General features: G+C 40.0%; 1 protein-coding gene across 1 annotated transcript in view; it reads left to right on the top strand.

Moving 5' to 3' along the window:
* The window catches only part of RORA (RAR related orphan receptor A), an 85,340-nt gene that overhangs the window by 42,863 nt on the left and 22,683 nt on the right, over nt 1-19,794 (top strand). The window contains exon 2 of the mRNA XM_044980170.1: nt 12,056-12,141. Coding sequence (XP_044836105.1) covers nt 12,056-12,141 — 86 coding nt within the window. The remainder of the gene's footprint in view (nt 1-12,055; nt 12,142-19,794) is intronic.

Here is a 19,794-nt window from a genome sequence, read left to right as displayed (position 1 = left end):
TTCCTTTCTTAGTCATTCTTGTCACCAGAGCTGAATCCCCATAAATTCTGCTATTTTCTTTCTGAAATGGGGTGACCAGATCTGATCATATTATTCTAGGGGTGGGTGTACACTTGCTTTATATAATGGTGTTGTATTTTTTTTAATTCTTCTCCATCCCATTCTTTATGCATCACAAAACGTATTTGCTGAAATATTTAAGATGTAAAATGTTGCAGAGTTAACATTGCTGCTGGAATATGACATTTTGCATTTCCTGACTTTGTGATTTTAATTATCTAACTTAGCATTGTATTAACATACTCTGGGGAGGGCTTGGGGGGCAGCCAGGGTTTGTGTGTGGGTGCAGGGGGGAACTGCATTTAGTTCAAACTATAGAAGAAAATGTCTTATAATGGTCATCCTAGAATATGGAAAGGAGACTAAGTGCTGCAAGAGTTAAGGATATGTGAAAGGTTTTCAGTTGTGATATTGAAATACCATACATGGTAGATTGAATTTACAGTCATACATATTATCTTTAATAGAATTATCGTGGGTCACATGCTCTAGCCAAGTCCTAGATTGTTCTTTCCACCATTCCAGTCTCTCCTAAAACCCTGTGTGAATGTTCCCCATGGAAGTAGGCTCAGCAGGGCTGAGGAGTTGCTGCTCCCAAGCATTCTTCTTTTACTGGGCACAAATATCTACAGTGTTAACCTAGGCTTTGCATCAGCATCACCCTCGGAGCAGAGCTCCTGCAGGAGTCATACTGTATGGGGGAAGTGAGGGGGGAATAGTCAGGGAGGTGCACAGAAGCTATTCAGAGGCAGAGTATTACCACTAGGGAAGATGATGAGGACATTATCCATCACATCAATATTTCAGTCTCTGGGGGCGGTATTGCTCAAACAAGCAAAGAACTCATCCTGTGAAGGAAGAAAGCAGCCCTCTATGGGGATAAAAGTAATATTATTCATTTGAAAGGTGTTGGACCTAACAGGAGGAGTTGGGTTTGAGTTCCCATTACTGACCAAATGTCTCTCAGAAAAGGAGTAGTCACCACCAGGGCCGGCTCTAGGCACCAGCAAACCAAGCATGTGCTTGGGGCGGCACATTTTCAAGGGCGGCATTCCGGCCATTTTTTTCTATTTTTTTTTTTTTTTTTGCTTCCGGCGGCAAAAGCTTAGAGTCGGTCCTGGCAGCAGCAGCGCGTTGTGCATGGGGGGTGCCCTGGGGCCACTGCGGTTCACGCACCTTGTGGCTGGGCCGGGCAAGCTCCGAGTGGGGGACACTCGGCCTGGGGGCCGCCGCGCGGGGCACAAGGAGCCACCTGCAGGTGCCGCAGGGCGGCTGCTTCCCCCCACCAAGCACCGCAGCTGGGGATGGACGAAGCGGCCCGAACCGCCCAGAGACTGCGGCCAGGTGGCCAGCAGCAGCAGTGGTGCCATAGAGGTTGGGGCGCTGCCTTGCGGGGCCTGTGTCCCGCTCTCCGGGGCTCCGCTCCCTCTGGGGCTACCCTGCCCCGCCTCCTCAGCACTTTGCCGGGGTGGTCCCCCGGCTCTGCTCTCCCGGGTCCCAGCCGGACCTGGAGGCGGGAGCCCTGGCTGGAAGGACCCTGGGCTGAGACGCAGCCCAGGAGCCCCGCTGCTTACCCCGACCCTGCCAGTGCCGGACCGGCTGGAGGCGAGGAGGGAGCAGGCAGAGTCAGCACTGGTAGTGGGGAGCCCAGGGCTGGGGCAGCAGGGGGTGTGGGTGGGGGAGGGCACTGGTGGGGGGGGTGAGAGCCCAGGGCTGGGGTGGGGGACAGCCAAAAGTTTTTTTGCTTGGGGCTGCAAAAAACCTAGAGCCGGCCCTGTTCACCACAGTTGCCAACTTTCACGTGGTAAATAAGCACCCCGACTTTCACAATAAGCCAGAAATCAAGCTAATCCCATTTCAAAACAAGCCAATCCCTAAGAACCTCAACAATTTATGTGACTAGATCCCCCTGGTGTGCAGTCTGGGACTGTGGTGGGCCCCCTGTGCACCCCTGACTCTCCCCGCCCAGCCCCTGTTTGCCAGGAGCCGATTTAAAAAAAAAAAAAGGAGCAACAAGCTACAAGCCAAAAACTAGCCAACAAGTAACTCACAAGCCAATTAAGCCAAAAACAAGCCCAATTTCTGTGGTTTTTTTCTGCAGGTTTGGCATGAGGTTTAAGCTTTTCTTCCCACTGTCCAATATGCATTGACTGCAGTGACATCTACAGGTTAAGAAATGCAAAAGAGCTGCAAATTATCCTGTTGCTTATAGATGTCAACAGAATTTTATAGATACATTTTTGTTTCCCTTCAGATGGAGAAAACGTCTATTATAATCAACATTTTTGGTGCTTGCCACTAGAAACTAAGTAGGTAACTGACTGCAATAGCTGCGGATTTGGCATCCTCTGAAATAGTTGTCTCGCTATTTTAAGAGACCTGATTACATTTCCTATGAAAAGGCAAAGCAGCATAGGTGTACTAGAGATGGTGCTAATGAAAAACACACTTTTTAATTTTTATTAGTGGTTAAAATAATTCCCTGGATCTGGTAAAGGGATTAATATAAGGAGATGGTGCATAGACTTGGGTAGAGTAGACAGCTCTGATGATCCTAATTTGTTGATTATTTTTAACATTTATGTGCTTTTAATAGCCAAGTATTATAGGAAGCCCAGTGTACAGAATAAATGCCCAGAACTTTTTACCACAAATGGACCCAGGAAGATCTGTTTAGAGGGAGAGAAGTTGAGTGATAGTGAGTGGAAACTTTTTGACTATTCTGAGACTTTGAGCCTATGTTTGGTTGTTATTGTATATCTATTAGATGAATCACTTTAATATGAAAATTTAAACTAGACAGAGAATATCTTTGTATGAGAAACTAATTGTGCCGCTTGGCTTGCAACATCAAAGGAAATCTTTTTAATGACATCAAGTTCCCATGCAGCCAAAATAAAGGAAAATATTTTTTAAATGCAGATGTAGTCACTTCAGTTTGGAAGAACTCCTTGTCTTGGTGAAATGGTTTCTCTGCTCACTTTACTTATAAATGGTAAATTCAGATTTTAGAGTGGTTTTTCATCAAAGCTCAGCTCTCTTGTGGGGAAGTGGCTTATATGCCATCTGTGGTTGACAAGCTTTTAACATAATCACTCAAAGTAGCACTTCTCAGTGCTCCAAGGAACACATCCTGCCATTCTCTCTGAGGCAAAACCCCCAACGAAGTCTCTATGCCCTAGCAAAGGCACTGGAGAAAGCCAAGTCATGATAAAATGTTCTATTTAAAGGGACACTACCTTGATTGTGATCCAATCTGTTTAATTTTACCTTCTGGATTCTGGAAATTACCACTAAACTGGTATATAACTTAGCCTAATGGTACATGTAAACAAATTAATGCATACATGTTATGATAGAGGAATAGGGATGCAACAGTTTGTTAAACACACTCAGCTTTTTAAACAGTATTCTGCAGTGTTATTAACTATAAAAGTTTGCATGTGCAAAGGATGCAAAAGGTGGAACTACTGACAATGCGGATCATATTTTAGCCTCATTAATACTGACAAGTGTCCTTTTAACAATTCAGGAGCCTAACTGTCACCTTGTTAGCATTAATGAATTTAGCTGAACTTGTTAATAATGTTGACACAATATTGCAAGCTGATTAGCTTTCCCACCTGCTTTTTTCTAGTAACAGTAGATGTAATTTGATTTTTGCTAGTGCAGATAGTAATAAGGCTATTGAACTGCAAACAGATAACACAAATGTACGTAGCTCTTTTGAAGAAAAAGTAGCCACATTTAATGTTTTGTATAGTTAAAAATGTCTAATGTTCATCTCTTAAGTACCCTTCCCACCACACTATGAAATGCTGGTGTAAGACCCCCCTATGATGCAAACCTAGCATAATTCAACTGTCAACTATATTTAACTTCATAATCCTGCATATGGCACGATTGTACACCTTTTGGATGGAGGCTACAACAGTTGCTTCTTAAGTATAGTTATATAATGATTTAGAAGCATGCTTGCCACATGTAAAAAAAGCCATTAAAATAAAGATCAGTTTAGTGAGATGTGATATTTCTGGCAGAGTTGTTAAATGTTTGCTTAAATTTTTAAAAGTACTAGGTAAATTCTGCTTTCTCTTTTAGGTGGTGGGAAAACATAGAATTTAAAAATGTTCCCATAAATAAATGTGTTTGTTGAAACAAGAAGGTTGGGGAAAGTGATGTGGATATAATGAAATGAGAATTTCACCAGCTAATGGTAGAAAATCCAGCCTAAAACATGAGATAAATTCTGCTCTGGGTTAATCTATGGAAGTATGGACATTTTTTTGGTTTGTTTTTATTTTTTGGAGGTGGAGGGAGAGCCTTTCTTCAAAATGAAGAAAGAAATTTCTATATTTTCTGGTTTTAATTGAAAAAAATACTTACCATTGTCCAAAGAGCTGGTCAAATGGCATTATTCCAGATTTACACTGTGGCTGCCAAATCTGGCTTTCCTATCCCTTTCCATTGTTGCTAGCAAAAGAGACCCCATTCAATACACATTACTTCTTTGAATGCATGAGAAAAATAAACTATGAAAACTTCACAATCCCCCAGCTAGAGAAAAGACATAAGGAGACACACACTGCCTCAAGATCAGAAGTCTTCAGGGTACCACTCCTCAGAGCACAGGAGCATAGGCCTTCCAGCTTATTTTTTTTTGACAGAAAATATGGATTGGCCTCTCCTAGCAGTAGAACACCATAGTGTACAGCATATGACAATAGGTCCATACAAGTATCCCTGTTATATGTGCTCATCTTCACAAGTGACCAAGGTTAGTGGTTATCTCCAAAAATAAATTAGGTATGACAACAATTCTATGAACCATAGAATCCTGTAACATCATCTAGCCTGGGTCAACTTCATTTGCTGGCTGCTTAGTGAATAAAGGCAGTAGCAACTCAGAACAGAAACTTTGTTTAGAGAAGCTGCTGTTCACCATTCTCAAGTGCTGTTACAATAAGCTGAACTTGGGTTTACTTTTTTTAAAAAAACAAACATTTTTATTACATGTTAATTGGGGTGTTTGTGTATCTCAATATTTGATATTTCTGTGTCAATGGCCATATTTTATGGCTATATAATTATGTTCCCAAATCTTGTTTATTAAATGTAAAAAAAATTTAGCTAACACGGTAGCTGAAATTCTAGCGTTCAGACATCTTGCAGCAGTGTTGTGCTGTCCATGGTACGTTTGATCTGATCATCTCAAAGCACCTTAGAAGCATGAAAAGGGCAAATAGCCTGGGGGGAGAATTCATTCCCAACTGGAGCCCAATAAAGCTCCCTAGTGCACCTCCCAGTTTATTTGGCTATGCACCGGTGTGATGGGATAGCCTGCCCCTTAAGGGTAGTGGTGCCTAGTAGTCAGCCCATCCTTGTGATGAGATGTTGACCTTTAACATTCTGAAAAGTCTGACGTATACCTAGGAGATATTGATAGAGAGGAAATGGTCTGGGAAATAAGTGGTTCTTTGGAGGAAATCCCATCACTGTGACTTTAAGGGATCGAGATCCGGAGCCTTGCAGAGAGGGCGGGGGAAACTGTCCATTCACCCAAACAATGGGGGTGAGCTGGGAGAAGGGGAAGGATGAACATAAATGCTGCTTCCTCCCTCATGGCAGGGCAGACTCTAGCAGGAGAAGGCTGTCCTGTGTACTTTGAGTACTAATTGGGGAAAGGGGCCAGCTGAGAAAGAAGCTGGCTAACTTACAACCAGCTCTGATGAGGAGAGCTGGGGCATCCTATTTAAGCAGGGCTAGAGAGAATGAAAGGTAACCCAAAAGGGACTGGGAAGAGGGTAGGCTCCAGAGAAACTGCAAAGCTCAGAAAAGCCTTTTGTTTGGACTTATTATCCTGAAAGGGGGATTGAACTCAGTGACCCTGCTGGATGGCTGAGCAATGCGAACCCTGGGAGAGAGAGAAAACTCGGGGGCAGGAGGAGGAAACTTGAGGGAGGGAGTACCTGCAGTGCTACATGTAGCAGGCACCACAGGGCAGTCACACCCCCATGACAACCATGTATAGGATTTAACTGTAAAGACAAAAGCTCAAGATATTTGTTTGGGGTAGAGAATTATCATTTCTATTATAAAGGAAGAAAAATGGAGGCACAGACTCCAAATTAACACAGCAGGACAGCGCTGAAATCAGAAATAGAATGCCCATCTCCTGAACCGCTGTCCTAGCCAATGTTAACTCTAATTTAGGATAAGCACATTGTTGCCATTTCTTAAATGAGGCTGTATAGAGTATTTTTTCTGATTATGAAGACCTGTTTTACTGAAATGGTATTTAGAATAGAACCCAGTTTCTGTTCCACTCCCATTCATGCCTTGGTTGGCCCATACAGTTAATTTAAAAGTAAAAGAAAGGGACAGAATTGTTGAACATGTTTGATTCACAAATGTGTGCTATTCAGGCACTGGAGACAGTCTCCCAGCTCTGTTTTGTGTGAGAAGGCAACTGGTTACAGGATGATCCTGCCATTTTATTAAACTTGGAAGCCTTTTCTTACCTTGTTGAAATAGTCAAACCAGTCTTAAAATACCTTGGCTTTGGCACGCACCAGGCCTTGCATGGGAGGACCTCTCCCCTTCTCCTTTCTCTGCTCTTTTCCCCCTCTCCCATTTGCCGTAATTTTAGTTCATCTATTTTGTAACTGCAGTGAAGTAATGATTATGCTACATGCTGTGGTTGGTGACTGCATCATCTTCTCTGTCGGGGAGAGGGGCAGAATCTGTGATCACAGCTGGTAATTGAGTTTTTTGTTATGCCTGGTATGTTGTCTTATCCTCAAAAAATGTTACAAGATGAGTATCCTTAAATACCATCATGCTATGTTATTAAAATATACACTAAAAGATTAATCTAAAGAATTAATTGTTCTTAAATGTCCAGTCTTCTATAATTTCATGCATTTCACAAAGCTGTGATTTTTTTTTTAAGCACGCTTTACAGCTAGTGAAGAGATTTTTTCCAAGGAAATTGCTTTCAAATAACCGATGGAATACTTTTTTACACACACACACACACACGGCTCCAGGGGCGGCCTGCCGGTCACCGTGAGGGCGGCAGTCAGGCTGCCTTCGGTGGCATGCCTGCAGGAGGTCCGCCAGTCCCGCAGCTTCGGCTGCAATTCGGCGGGTACACCAAAGGCGCGGGACCTGTGGACCTCCCTCAGGCATGCCGCCGAAAGCCACCTGACTGCAGTGCTTGGGGCGGCAAAATACATAGAGCCGCCCCTGCATATATATATACCCCCCTGCAGTCATTTACAAGATCATGATGAATGGAAAGTAGAAATAAACAAATGTACTGTATTTTGTGTCCAGCAAGACAGTGAAGTTAAAGTAAACAGTCCAGCAATGAAGGCTTGATTCAAGACTAGATGCTTTGATAACAGGCCAGATCTTCAGCTGGTGTACACTGTCATAATTCCATTGACTAAAATGGCGCTAGGTTGATTTACATCAACTGAGGATCTTGTCCATTGCTTCTTATAAATAGCTGTGTTTTCTGCTTGCATACTGCTGTCTAAGTTGGGAAAACCAAAATGTGAACTATCTTTTCTTATCTGTTTAATTCATGCCATTCTTGGTCTTTCCAAAACAAATGTTTGAATGCACTTTAAGAAATTGTTATTGACTTCAAATACTCTTGAGCAATAACCATCTTTGTGACTTCCCAATAGAAAAACATTGTCTAAATCTTCATTATAAACAGCTAGTTGGGGGAGACTTTTAAAACATGCCTGGTTAATGCTTTAAGCTGTTTGCCTGTGTATCTTAGGTGCCAGCATTTTCATTGTTGGCTCTCCTTGCACATCTGTGCTCATGTACCCAGCAGTGTCATACACATTCTCTGGATGTGACAGTCCTAATCCTTCGTTAGGTATAGACTTGTCACTTAGTTGATTGCTGTTGTATTCCAGCCTGCAGTGTGGTGGCTTCATAATGTGACTACTGTTCAATACAAGAGCCATCTCTACCTGTCATGCCCTCAGCAAACATTTGGGAAGAACATCTAGTTTTTCAGATGCAAATTAGATTGCACTTTTTTCTCTTTATGGCAGCAGCCAACTGTGGGTGGCAGAGGCGCTGCGGTTTAGTTTATGACAGGTGTCTGCTGCATAATACAAAAGCCCTTATATTCAGCCACGGTGTCCAGTTTTGTGTGTGTAACTAACTGTGCTTTCAAAGTGAACAGGCACCTGTACAGGGGCTTAAAAAGATATAATGTTTTTATCCTTTCTCAGTGCCATCAGTTGCATTCATAAAATCAATGAATGGCTTGAAGTCCAATGGAAGTGTGTCTGAACATAAGGATAAAAGTCAAGGTGTCTTTCATATGTATGCATGATGTCAGGTGTTTGATATTATAAGCTTGACATACCAAAGTAGCATTGGTGCAAGAGGGAAGATATTAGCTCAAGTCTAGGTAAAACCAAGAAAATGGGGAGAGCTAGGCGCAAAATGAAAATCATTTACAGTTAGACAGCTTATTGAAAGGTAGCAAACTCTATGCAAATGAGTTCTCCCACAACACCTTGTTAAGTAGTTATTAACTGCTTTGTGTTGCCCACACAATTCCATGTGTCTGAAGATCAAGTCAACCCATGGTTGGCTCAGTTATGGACTATAAGGATGAGGAAAGGGATGAACTTTGTACCCCCTCTACCAAATGCTTTCCACTTAATTTTGAATTAAGATAACTGCTTGTCTTCCCTGTGTGTTTGTGACTGTTCTAGAAGGTTGTACTATTTTATCTTAGAAGAGAATCTGCTTTTACACAGTTGGTTTTTTTTAATTATTGAAAGTATTATTTGTAGAGGAAAAATTGGTCCAGCCATTTGTAATGTTTAGCAGATGCTCTGGCAACTTAAAATTTTCCAGCAGTTAGTCAACTGAACAGATCAGTTAAAAGACCACCACCACCACCACCACCACAACAACAAAAAAAACTTATTTAAAAAGCAGTAATTATGCACCTTATGGAATCAGAATATTTTTCATATAGCTTGCAGTTACTCTATGAAGTTTCTTAATTCAGTAACAAAGCTTGAGCTACTTAAAATTTGTATGTTGCATCTTGTGGTGTAATATAGATCAATACACCACAAGATGATGGGCATGATACAAGAACCTGAATGAAAGAGCATAATTGCCCTGTGGCACACTCAAATCAGGCTATTAGAGGCAGAAGGACTTAAATTTTCACCAGCAATTAATTTTGTGGGCCCAAATTGTGCCAGAAAGAAGAAGGGGCCAGGACTCCATCCTTCTAAAAATTTTACCCCATACTGTTTATCCATCTACAAACTTTCATACTCTTAGTGGCCTTCTGACAGGGTCCCAGCAACGTTCAGGCACAAGAAGTTTAAGCTGGGCACTGGAGCCTTTCTTCCTCATATTTTGTTTTTAATTAATGCTTTGATTCTCTTAATTCCACCCATTAACCACACCCATTGACTTCAGTGGAGTTGTACCTCTGTACCTAAGTAGAATTTGGCCCAGTAAGTTTCTGTCAAAACAAATAGCATGTGTTCTAACAAAGCTGCTATAGCCATTTACATAGCCCTAGAATGAATGAGGTTTTAAATAGCTTAATGTATCTGAACAGTCAGATGGTCGCTTAACTAAATGTAACATATTGACGAAATTTGTGGAGCTGTGCTGCCACTAGCTTTTGGTTTATTGAAACTGCAGATGTTTGGAGGAGAGAAATTAGCAGCTGAGTTGAATTACTTAGGGTGCATGACAGAGCAAATTGTTTAGGTAATGAAGCTGAAAATGCAGGGGGATTAGAATATTATATAGTAAAATTGTTCCTTGTTAATTCAGTTTGTGCTCAGATTTTGTTGCCTTAAACAGCACATTACACGAACCTTCCTTGTTTGTGTCAATGAATATGTATGACTCCTAATTTAATCAATATACTTATAAAACAGCAGTAGCAATCATGTGTAGCACAAATCGCAGCCTTTCAGAAGCAGGTTAGTTCAGTTTATATACTTAACATAGTTTAACGCCCTATTTGAATGTGTGGGGAAAGGAAATCCTGCACAGTCTGTAAAGTAGAAAACATCTAACTCAGATACAGGGAAGGATTTTTCATTATTGTTAAATATTTATTATGTAGAGAGGAAGAAGCTTTTTTTGGCTAAGGCACTGGACTGGGACTCTGGAGATCTGGGATCAGTTCCTGATTCTGCTGGGAACTTGTCACCTTGTGCAGCCTTGAACAAGTCACAGAAGTGTCAATCTAGCAACTTTGACCATGCGAGTAGTCCCAATGATGTAAATGGGACTATTTATGTGCTTGAAGTAAAGCACATGCATAAGAACTTTGCAGAATCAGAGCCAAGGTGCTTAGTGCTTTGCAAGACTGAGCACATAGGCTCCAATTCAACAAAGCAATTAAGCATGTGCTTAAATCCGTATCTACTCAGCAAAGCAGGAATCAGTGCCACAGGAGTATGTGCACAAAACTAATCACTACCACTGCCAGGAAAACTGGTTTTCCCCACCACCACCACCCACATAAAAAATTTCCCATCCAGAGATTCTGTTTTTCCGCAGGAAATTCTGAACCCCTGCAAAGGGGTTGGAGGTGAGAACGTTTTCCTACATTTTTGTTTACAACTCTTTCAAGTCACTATACAGTTGAGAAATAGTAAGTGTGTGGGGAGAAAGAAACTGCTTTTAAAAGTGACCCTTTCACTTTTCCTTCTCTCTGTGATCAACACTTTAACTTGTCTCACTTTTGCCAGTTGGAAAACAGTCAAAACGTGTGTAGGAGCCCCTACAATTTTGAAATGAAAACTTCTGAAAAAAATTTGGAATTTGTTTCCCTAAATTTTTTGTTTTGAAAAACTTTTTGGAACTTTTGGAATTTGTCAAATGAAATTTCTTGCAGAAAAATTTTGTTTTCAACAAAACCACGTTTTTCCACAGAAAAAAACTTTCTACCGGTTCTATTGATAACATACTTAGGTGTTTTGCTGAATCAGAGCCTTAATCTGTTACTTAGTTTCCCATTCATAAAAGGGAATAATGCTTCCTTTCTCTGTCTTGTCTTAAACTGTAAGAATTTGGGGCAAGGGCTGTCTCTCTTGCAGTGTCTAGCATAATCAGGCTCTGATCTTGGTTTGGGCCTCTCTACAGGATGGCACAAATAATAAAATGTAAAACTTGTAAAGAACTGTAAATTTACATAGCACTTTACAAATGTAGAGTTAGATTCCATCCCTGAAAGAGCTTCATAGCATGAGAAACTTAATTCTAATTGCTGTTAGTTCAGTAAAGAAGCAGTGCTTTCATAGAGTTCATCTGTGGTCCTTTCTCAAGAAAGAGAGAGAAATACAAAGACAGAAGAGAAGATATACTCCAGTGCACCTAGAGTACTGCCATATTTTCCTCCCTTCTTCAGTCTCAGGGTGTTGATTATTAATAATAAACATTCAGTCTAATTTTTTTTTGTGAATTTGAGATCCTTCATTTAAAATGCTACCAGTATTCCCCATATTTATCTGTGTATAAAACTGGTCAATAGTGTAGACTAGATGGCCGTGACACTTGTGTGTAAAGTGTTACATTCATATCATGGATTTTCAGCCAGGACAAACTTTATACCTTTTGTAACAATTCCGAGGAAATGAGATTGGAGGAAACCTTTTAGTATTTAGTTCTTCAGCCAAAATGTGAACTCCCCAGTTCTTTTTGGCTTTGAAATGCTGATCGTAGCCTTCTTGTGGGTTCTTAAACACCTTCTCAAATGACCCATTTTAATAACCTGAAAGCTATTATATAACGAGCAGCCATAATTTAGTCCAAGGCTCTAGGGGGACCCTCACAGTTCAGCAATGAATAGTTAATGCAGTATAATGTTTAGTAGGTTATTAGTTTTCACTGTACAAATGCTGATCAGGGAACGCTTTTATAAGGTGTTTAAAAGAAAATGTAATTAACTGGTTGCGTGCTTCTGTTGCAGCTCAAATTGAAATTATTCCATGCAAGATCTGTGGAGACAAATCATCAGGAATCCATTATGGTGTCATTACATGTGAAGGCTGCAAGGTAAGCTTTGGGAAAAAAATTAAGTCTTAAAACATCTGTGTTTATACATTTGAGTTTGATTCTTTCATTTTATAAATATCACATTTTGTTTTGCTGTGAAGTTGATTAAGTTTAATTGATAAAACTAGTAAAAAACTGGGGAACAAGTTTTAAAATACAGTTTAAGCATAAGCTTTGGCTCCTAGGTGATTTTTTTCCAAGCCCTTGGGAGAGCTTCCAAAATCCCAGGACTTCCTGTTGTGCTATGGATGCGATAGATTCCTTCATTATCAAACTGACACTGAATGAATAGAAGAGGAGTAGAAAGAAGAGTCCTTTCCAGCAGGCCACAATGAATCTGTTTTATGGATTCACTTAGACAGAATTTGTGGTTTTCTTGATTTTTTTTTATTTTTTTTTTGGAAAGTTGCAAAGAACCCTAGTAAAAGGGTGCTAGTTGAGATCTCAGGCTTTTAAGTTTTCCTTTGTAAATGTGTGTTTGTAATTTATGGCACTGACTTATACGTATATTTTATCCTGCATAGAAAACAGCATGAGATGAAAAAATTGTAGTGTATTTTTTGTATTAAAGATATAAAAACCTTCCTGCTGGCAAAAAAAAAATTTTCAGTGTGGTGCAAGTCATTGCCATGTGAGGTTTAGTCTTGGATTTTTTTTTTCTCCTGAAGTTGAATCTTCAATAATTCCACTAAAATAAGATTTCAGTAGCCGTGTTAACCCTCTATTCGGTGTCTATTTCTTTCAACGAAGATTAATGCTGAATGAATTTAATGTTGACACCTGTCTGGCTATACTGCAACTATACACACACATCTGCGTGTGCGTGACCTGGTCCTGACACATTGCGTACATCCCCGCTGCAGGCATCGTTGTCTCATGCGAGTACCTTCTGCTGTCACTCGAGTACTAATGGGTTTTCCACCTTTAACCCACATTTCAGAGGATAAGAGATTACTCTTGCCATTTCATTCCCAAGCTGTTTGCCTGCTTCCCTTGCTGGGCACATGTAACTGCAACTACCTTCAGAGATTAGGCTCCTGTTTTTGTGCTAGGCAGAGATTCATCCTGTGCTCTACCAGACAGGATTTTAGCTTTTTTGCTCTGACTCAGCCTTCCGTCTAGCAGCAGCGCTGGTAAGGAGGGATTCCTGGAAGGGGATCATAATCGAAGCTCGGCATTTCCCAAGTTCAGTGCTTCCTCAGTGATGAGCTCTGCTAAATATCTTCATCCATTTTATCCTGATGAAGCTTCTGTCCATCACTGAGCAGCTTCAGGATTCAAGGGCCAGCTTCATAAGAGAGAAGGGAAAGGTCGCATACTTTGCCCAAGACTGCTGCTTTGACAGGCGCACTTTGTCCTGGATATATAATATTGGGGAAGGACAAAGCCATGATGCCTGAATACTGCCTCACTGTGTCACAGTTATTATTGCCTCTCTTCATCACTTACCTTAGGAATCAGCCAGTCATTTTCAGCCAAAGGGCAACTCTGATGTGCAGTGTGAAAACCCAGGTGGTTGCTCTACTCTATTCAAATCAGAGTCTTTATTTTTGATAGGGACAGCCATGCACACCAGCAGCCCTGCACAAGTGACTTTGTGTTTCATATCTTCATGTTAGTTCAAGACCCTCCTCCCCATCCCATCATCCAGGCCTAGAAATTTAGAGCATCAGTTAGCTCGGTTCATTCTAATTTCTTTACACAGCTTGCATTCAGCTTGCCACCCAGTCTCCAGCCACATCTCTCAAAGTCTAAGGTCTTGCAGGAGTTCAAAGACAAATTCTAAAAGAAAGTCAATGTACTTCACATTAGTATGGACAATCTGTAGTATTCCTAAATTCTCAGCCAGATATCGCTGCTCTGCAGTTCCAACTTGAGATGAGGGCAGGGAGAGAATAAGAGATTTTATTGACTACACTCTAACAACCATAGACCCTGACCCTCAGCTCCCTCTAGCCCAAGACCCTCTATACTTGAGCATAGGAAGAAGGGGAAAGCCATTTGCCTAATGCCTGATTCTCTGTTGGAGATTCTAGATACCAGTGGATTCCAGGACATAGAAAAAAAGATCCCAGCAACAGGGCTGTAGAGGAACCATACTAAGTTCAGCTGGACAAATCTTTCAAACTCTCCTTGGACCTCAGTGTCTGCTTCATTTCTTTAGATAATCCAAAATCTGTGTCATCACAGGAATATCAGCAGACTAAATATATTATCCTTGAGATGGCTTCCCCTCCATACTGCGAAGTTCTATTGGCTCATGATCACTACCCACTTGGAAGATTGGCAAATGTTTTCTTCTCCTGGGTTGGTACTGCTTCAGACAAATGGGCTTTCTAAGAGAGCAGAGACTAGGCATAGAATCCCAAAATGCTCCCTCTCACACCCTCTTGTCTTTTCTCCCTCCTCAGGACAGCAGTAATTGGCAAGTAGTGCTGGACAGTTCCATGGAACATGTCATCACCCAAGGGTCCATTATTCCATTTTCAGTGAAAAAGCAGGGTTATTTTTTTATTTTTTATTTTTTTGGAGGGAGGGTGGAGACTAAAAACAAAAAACAGTTAGCTTAGCTGAATATTTGTCCTGTCCAGATGGAGTACAGCAGTAGTCAAGGTTTTTTTCCTGAATGAAGACACTGGCTATTCTAATGCAAGAGAAAATCCCTTCATGTGATTGATCAACCTTATGAAGGTCTGTCTCTGTACTCTGGTGTACCTATGTCCCCAGTGCTATCTGAGAGACGAAGTCAAGAAAGCCACAACCAATTAGAGCAATTGTACATCTCAAGTTGTCCCAAAGTGCGTGGTTATCCAGACATCCACTTTGAGACACAGGGCATCTCATTTTACCACTACATCTATGGCTTCTTATCAAAGTCTTATTCATGTGAAGTGGCAGCCCTTTGACACTCTACCTTGGCTTTCCATAGAATATCAAGTCAAGCACAAAGTCTCTGTCCTTATTTTCAAGGCTGTCAGTGGTCTGGTCACAGGATATCTAAAAGGTCACCTAAAGCTCCAGGATAAAAATTATGGTCAACCACTCCACTCCTCTGGCTCAATGGAACTTTCTGCTGTAAGGATAAAGCTAGTGTTCAGGAGACAGAATTTCCTTGGGGGCTGGTTGCAGACTTGGGAACAAATTCCCACAGGAACTAAGGATGATCACAGACCTCACCACCTTTCAAGTACAAGGTGCATTTCTTTGACCTGCTTTCTCTAACATAAACATGTAGCAGGGTGTATGTATGAAAAAAGCACCACACTGCACACACAATCCAATATCCCATTGGGAAGAGGATGAAAACAAACAAGCCACACATAATATAGTAGGCACATTGCCTAATGCCCTGTGGGAAGGTCCTCAGATACTTTGGTGAAGAAGATGGTATGAGAACAAATATAAAACAGAACTGTCCGGATCTTCAAGACTCACAATATTGTCAATGACCAGAATTGCTCCTCAGTCCAGTCTGGGAAGTTCATTCACCTAGGAGTTCTTGGGCAAACCTCCACAAGAGGAGCTTTTGGCAAAGCTGGCAGTTCTCATTTTACCAGTGCTTTCAGCTAGCAGATGCATGGCCATCTACATGGAGACAGTACTCCGGGCAATTCTGCTTCTCCTCCTATGCAAGATCCCCTGATCAACCATTGGAACTCACCTGAGCAGACATAAGTTCATCCATTGAGAATCCCTCTATCAGAATGGCTATTCCTTCACTAATGTAAATCCCTCACTTATCAAAGGACAAGGAGGTCCCTGTCTGAACCTCCAACAATCAGAATAATGACAGATGCCAGCCTGACAGTGAGGAGTGTAAATGGAGTCCCATATGGGTCAGACATATGGTTTCCCCTGGTCTCCTATGCAGTGAAGAATGCAAAACATAATCTGCCTTTGAGTATCCAACCAGGTCAGCTAAGATAATGGCGTGGAAAGCAAAAGCCCTCCCCCCCCCAAATAAAACAGAGGCCCAAACAAACAAATGAAGGATGTTCTCCTGTTCTTGGAGCATCAGGACCATAGGATGATAACTATGTACAGCCAGGACAACTAAGCCTACACACACTTGAAGCAGGTAAATAATATCCTGCTTACCTCATTCATGTCCTTCACTCATTCTTGGTTTTGGGGTTAAAAGGAAATATCGTGTCTGCTAGGTATCTGACTCTCTGTGTGTGTTCATATATTTCTCTTCTTAAAAAAGAATGGCACCCATGGAGTTCAAATCTTCCTAACCTTGGTGGGGATGACTGTGTTCAGAGTGTAAATGATCATAGCTTTAAAAGTGTGTAAAATCCTGTGCTGTGGCAGAAGTAAAGGTAAAGAAGGATTATGTTTGTGTTACACTCTTTCACAATAGAAGCAACAAAGTCTCACTGAAGAGAGCTATTTGAGGTGGGGGACAACTTGGTGTAGATTGGCTTCTCTCAATGTGAAACAGTTAGGTACTATTACCCCACAGTGTGTATTCCAGCTTTTTTGTGGCTGTAATCACTTCAATTTTATATGTTCTTATACTACTCTTCACATAATCTAACCTTTGATTTTAAAAAATACCCTAAGTTTGAGTTGTTTCACACACTGCTTTGATGGTGCAGCTATTAAGGTAGTGGTCCCAGTCCTGCACTGTGATTCTCGGGTAGACTCTCTTGTACTAGTTCAAAATCCCAGTGAAGTCAGTGAGGTTCCGCATGGGTGCAAAAATCCATCCATGTGCATCAGATTGCAGAATCAGGGCCCTAAATGATCATTAAGTGAACAGAAGGGCTGGCTACCCTCTCAAGCCAGTCTTGTGGAAAATGATCTCCAATAGCAGCAGCAAAGTTGGATGGTTTCTTCTCTCTCACTCTTTTCACACCAGTGTGGTAGGAACTTCAAAGCCAAAATGGGATTATTTAAATTATTAAACACAGGAAATTTATTTTATTTTCTAATTTAAAAAATAAAAGGAAATTAAACGCAAACATCTACGCTAATGAAGCATTAGGATTCCACATTTGAAACCACAAAAAAGCTAGGAAGAGCAAAAGTTAAGATTCCAATAGCAATGTTAACTTGGCCTAATTCCCCTATGCAGTGCATTTAATAATACTTAGTAGTTTTTTCTGTTCAGGTTTCACTTCTTTTTATTATATCCTTTGGCATTTTTAATGAAGCCAAGTTAATACTGCTCAGGAATCTTTCATTTCCTAACTTCTTGTGATTTTAGCTGTTCTACCTTAATCTAGTGATTTATATTTAATATTTATTTTTGTTTTACAAAGAAATAAAAACCTCACTGAATATTTGCAAGCCTCCTGCCTCTTACTTGGGCTTAAATGCCTCTTTGAAAAAAAAACCTTCCTTTTTTTTTTTTTCCCTACCAAACAATGAATTTCCTCATCTGTTTATTGCTAACGTCCTTTGTGAGAGTTAATATACAAAACATGTTTGAGGATGAAGGGAAGAAGGTACCCCTCTCTGTAATACTTTCAATTGTCATTGTTTGATTTGTTGAGCAGTATTAGATAGACAGAACTGAATTTTCGTTTGTGATTAGTAAATACAATCCTTGAAAATCTGTTGGGTATCGTCATTAGAAGAGGGAGAGTGATGGAGTGCATCATCTCCAGCTTTGTCCCTAAACAGAGAAACTATTTTCAGGTACTACTTAATATTCTAAATTTAATTCCTAAATAGTTTGTAGGGACTTATAGTGAAATACTTTGATATTGGGAAACAAAATTTTGAATATGAATACGGTTAGAAAGATTAGATTATCATCGGTAAATATCAGTAAACGTCAATTTTATCGGATGTATAAATTGAAAAAATATTTCCATCGATAATAATCCAAATTTACACATAGGCAAAATAAGATTAAAAAGGATGCCTGAGAATTTAGAGTTTGATTTAAGGATAAATACTTTGTATATTTTGATATGAGATGTTGACAATTTGTGTTTTAACAGTTATAAAGCTTTAAACTTTTGAATTTAACGTCTGTCATTAAATATTTGTCTGACACACAAACACACACATTGTTTCCCACAGCTGTGAAAATGTAAATTGAAAAATGCTTAGAAATAAAGATTGATATCCACTGAAATTATGAAAAAATAAAAATTGAGATCTGCCATGCCTAGTTCTGAACTATGCCTTTAGAACTGTGGATACAATTAGTTTCAGGTTCTTCTCTCAGTGGTGACAAGCTCATGCCTAATTTGCCAGTTAATACAGGTGTGGCCACTCTCCTTACTTGAATGCATACATTCAGTTTCATAACACCTTTCACACAGGGCACTTGAGGGCATTTCTTGTACTTTCAGAAGTTTTAAAGCACTCAGCCATCGCTCTCTTGGCACTCTTCAAAGCTGTGAGAGAGTCTTGTTTCGTTAAAAAATACAACTGGAGTATTTCTATTGTTGCTTTTGAAGGAGAATACTTTAGTTTTTCTTTTCACATGGACTTCAATTTATGTATGAATCCAACTAGTTCTAAGTTCTCCAATTATAAAATCTTTTTTTGTTTGTTTTTTACTTAACTCTGAGGGTCACATTGACTTTGGCATATTTGCCTTTAAATCCTGTTTGTTGTTTTTTTTTTAAATACTGTTCTGCCTAAACCAGTTTCCAATAAAAACTGGTGAGCTGTTATGGATGGAACCTAATCATATTACAAACTGGGTTTATCAGGAGCTTTGTAGAAACTGATAAAGACACTGTAGGAAAACCTATCTTGAATGTAATTATTACCAGTTTTGGTTTTTTTGCATTGTTTCCAGAGCTGTTAAACCCTTAATCTCTATTAACAAATACTTACACAAAAATCTTTCCCCTTGAAAACTAAAAAATAATTTAGGTGTCATAAAATGGTTACAAGTACAGTTGGAATATTTTCATCCTTTTCATGTAACAATTATCTCTTGTTATGTTTTTAAAAGAAATTTGAAGAGAGTTTGATTTAAAATCAGAAAGGATTTTCCCCCCAAATTGTTAGTTGCTGAGAATATTGCAAAACTTAATGATACATGGATGTCTCTAAGTATTAGCCATAAATCATGGGATTATGAATAAGTCTTAGTTGTCACAGGCTTGTGTATAATCATTCCAAAACGTCTGTCATTAGTATGCAGCAAGGCAGCTGTCAGCTGTTTTCTTGTAATTAAACAGCCAATGAGCAGCTAATTAAGACATATGTGTATACAGAAGTGGAAGAGGGTAAGCTAATGAACTGTAGGAATCAATTCATTAAATGAAAATTGTCAAAAGACCAAAACATGAGATCAGCATTTCAGCCTGTGCCTAGCTGGAAAGGGAACCTGTAAAGTGAGATTTGTGACACCAGGGAAGCACAAAAAGAAGGAATCTAAACCAACATGTCTATAATACCCAGCCATTAAATAGTAAAGTTATTGAAACTATTAATAGGTTTGGTGAAAACTGCTATTTACATTTCAAAGTTGCTTTTTTAACAAGCTTGTATCCAAACTGACAAGCAGATGAAAAGTTCCCCTACGCTTTTTTTCCCCCCAAACTTGATTTTTTGGCACTCTATGAAAAAACATAGTGTGCTGTGTATAAACAGGAATTTGAAAGGCAGAGATGAAACTAACGTTCAATTCTGCTCCTCTCTGTTCTGCTAGAACTATTTTAATCTATGTATGCAAAA

This window comes from Mauremys mutica, chromosome 11 (genome assembly GCF_020497125.1).
Source record: "Mauremys mutica isolate MM-2020 ecotype Southern chromosome 11, ASM2049712v1, whole genome shotgun sequence".
In the NCBI taxonomy this organism is placed as follows: domain Eukaryota; kingdom Metazoa; phylum Chordata; order Testudines; family Geoemydidae; genus Mauremys; species Mauremys mutica.
This window is presented reverse-complemented; position numbering and strand designations above follow the sequence as displayed.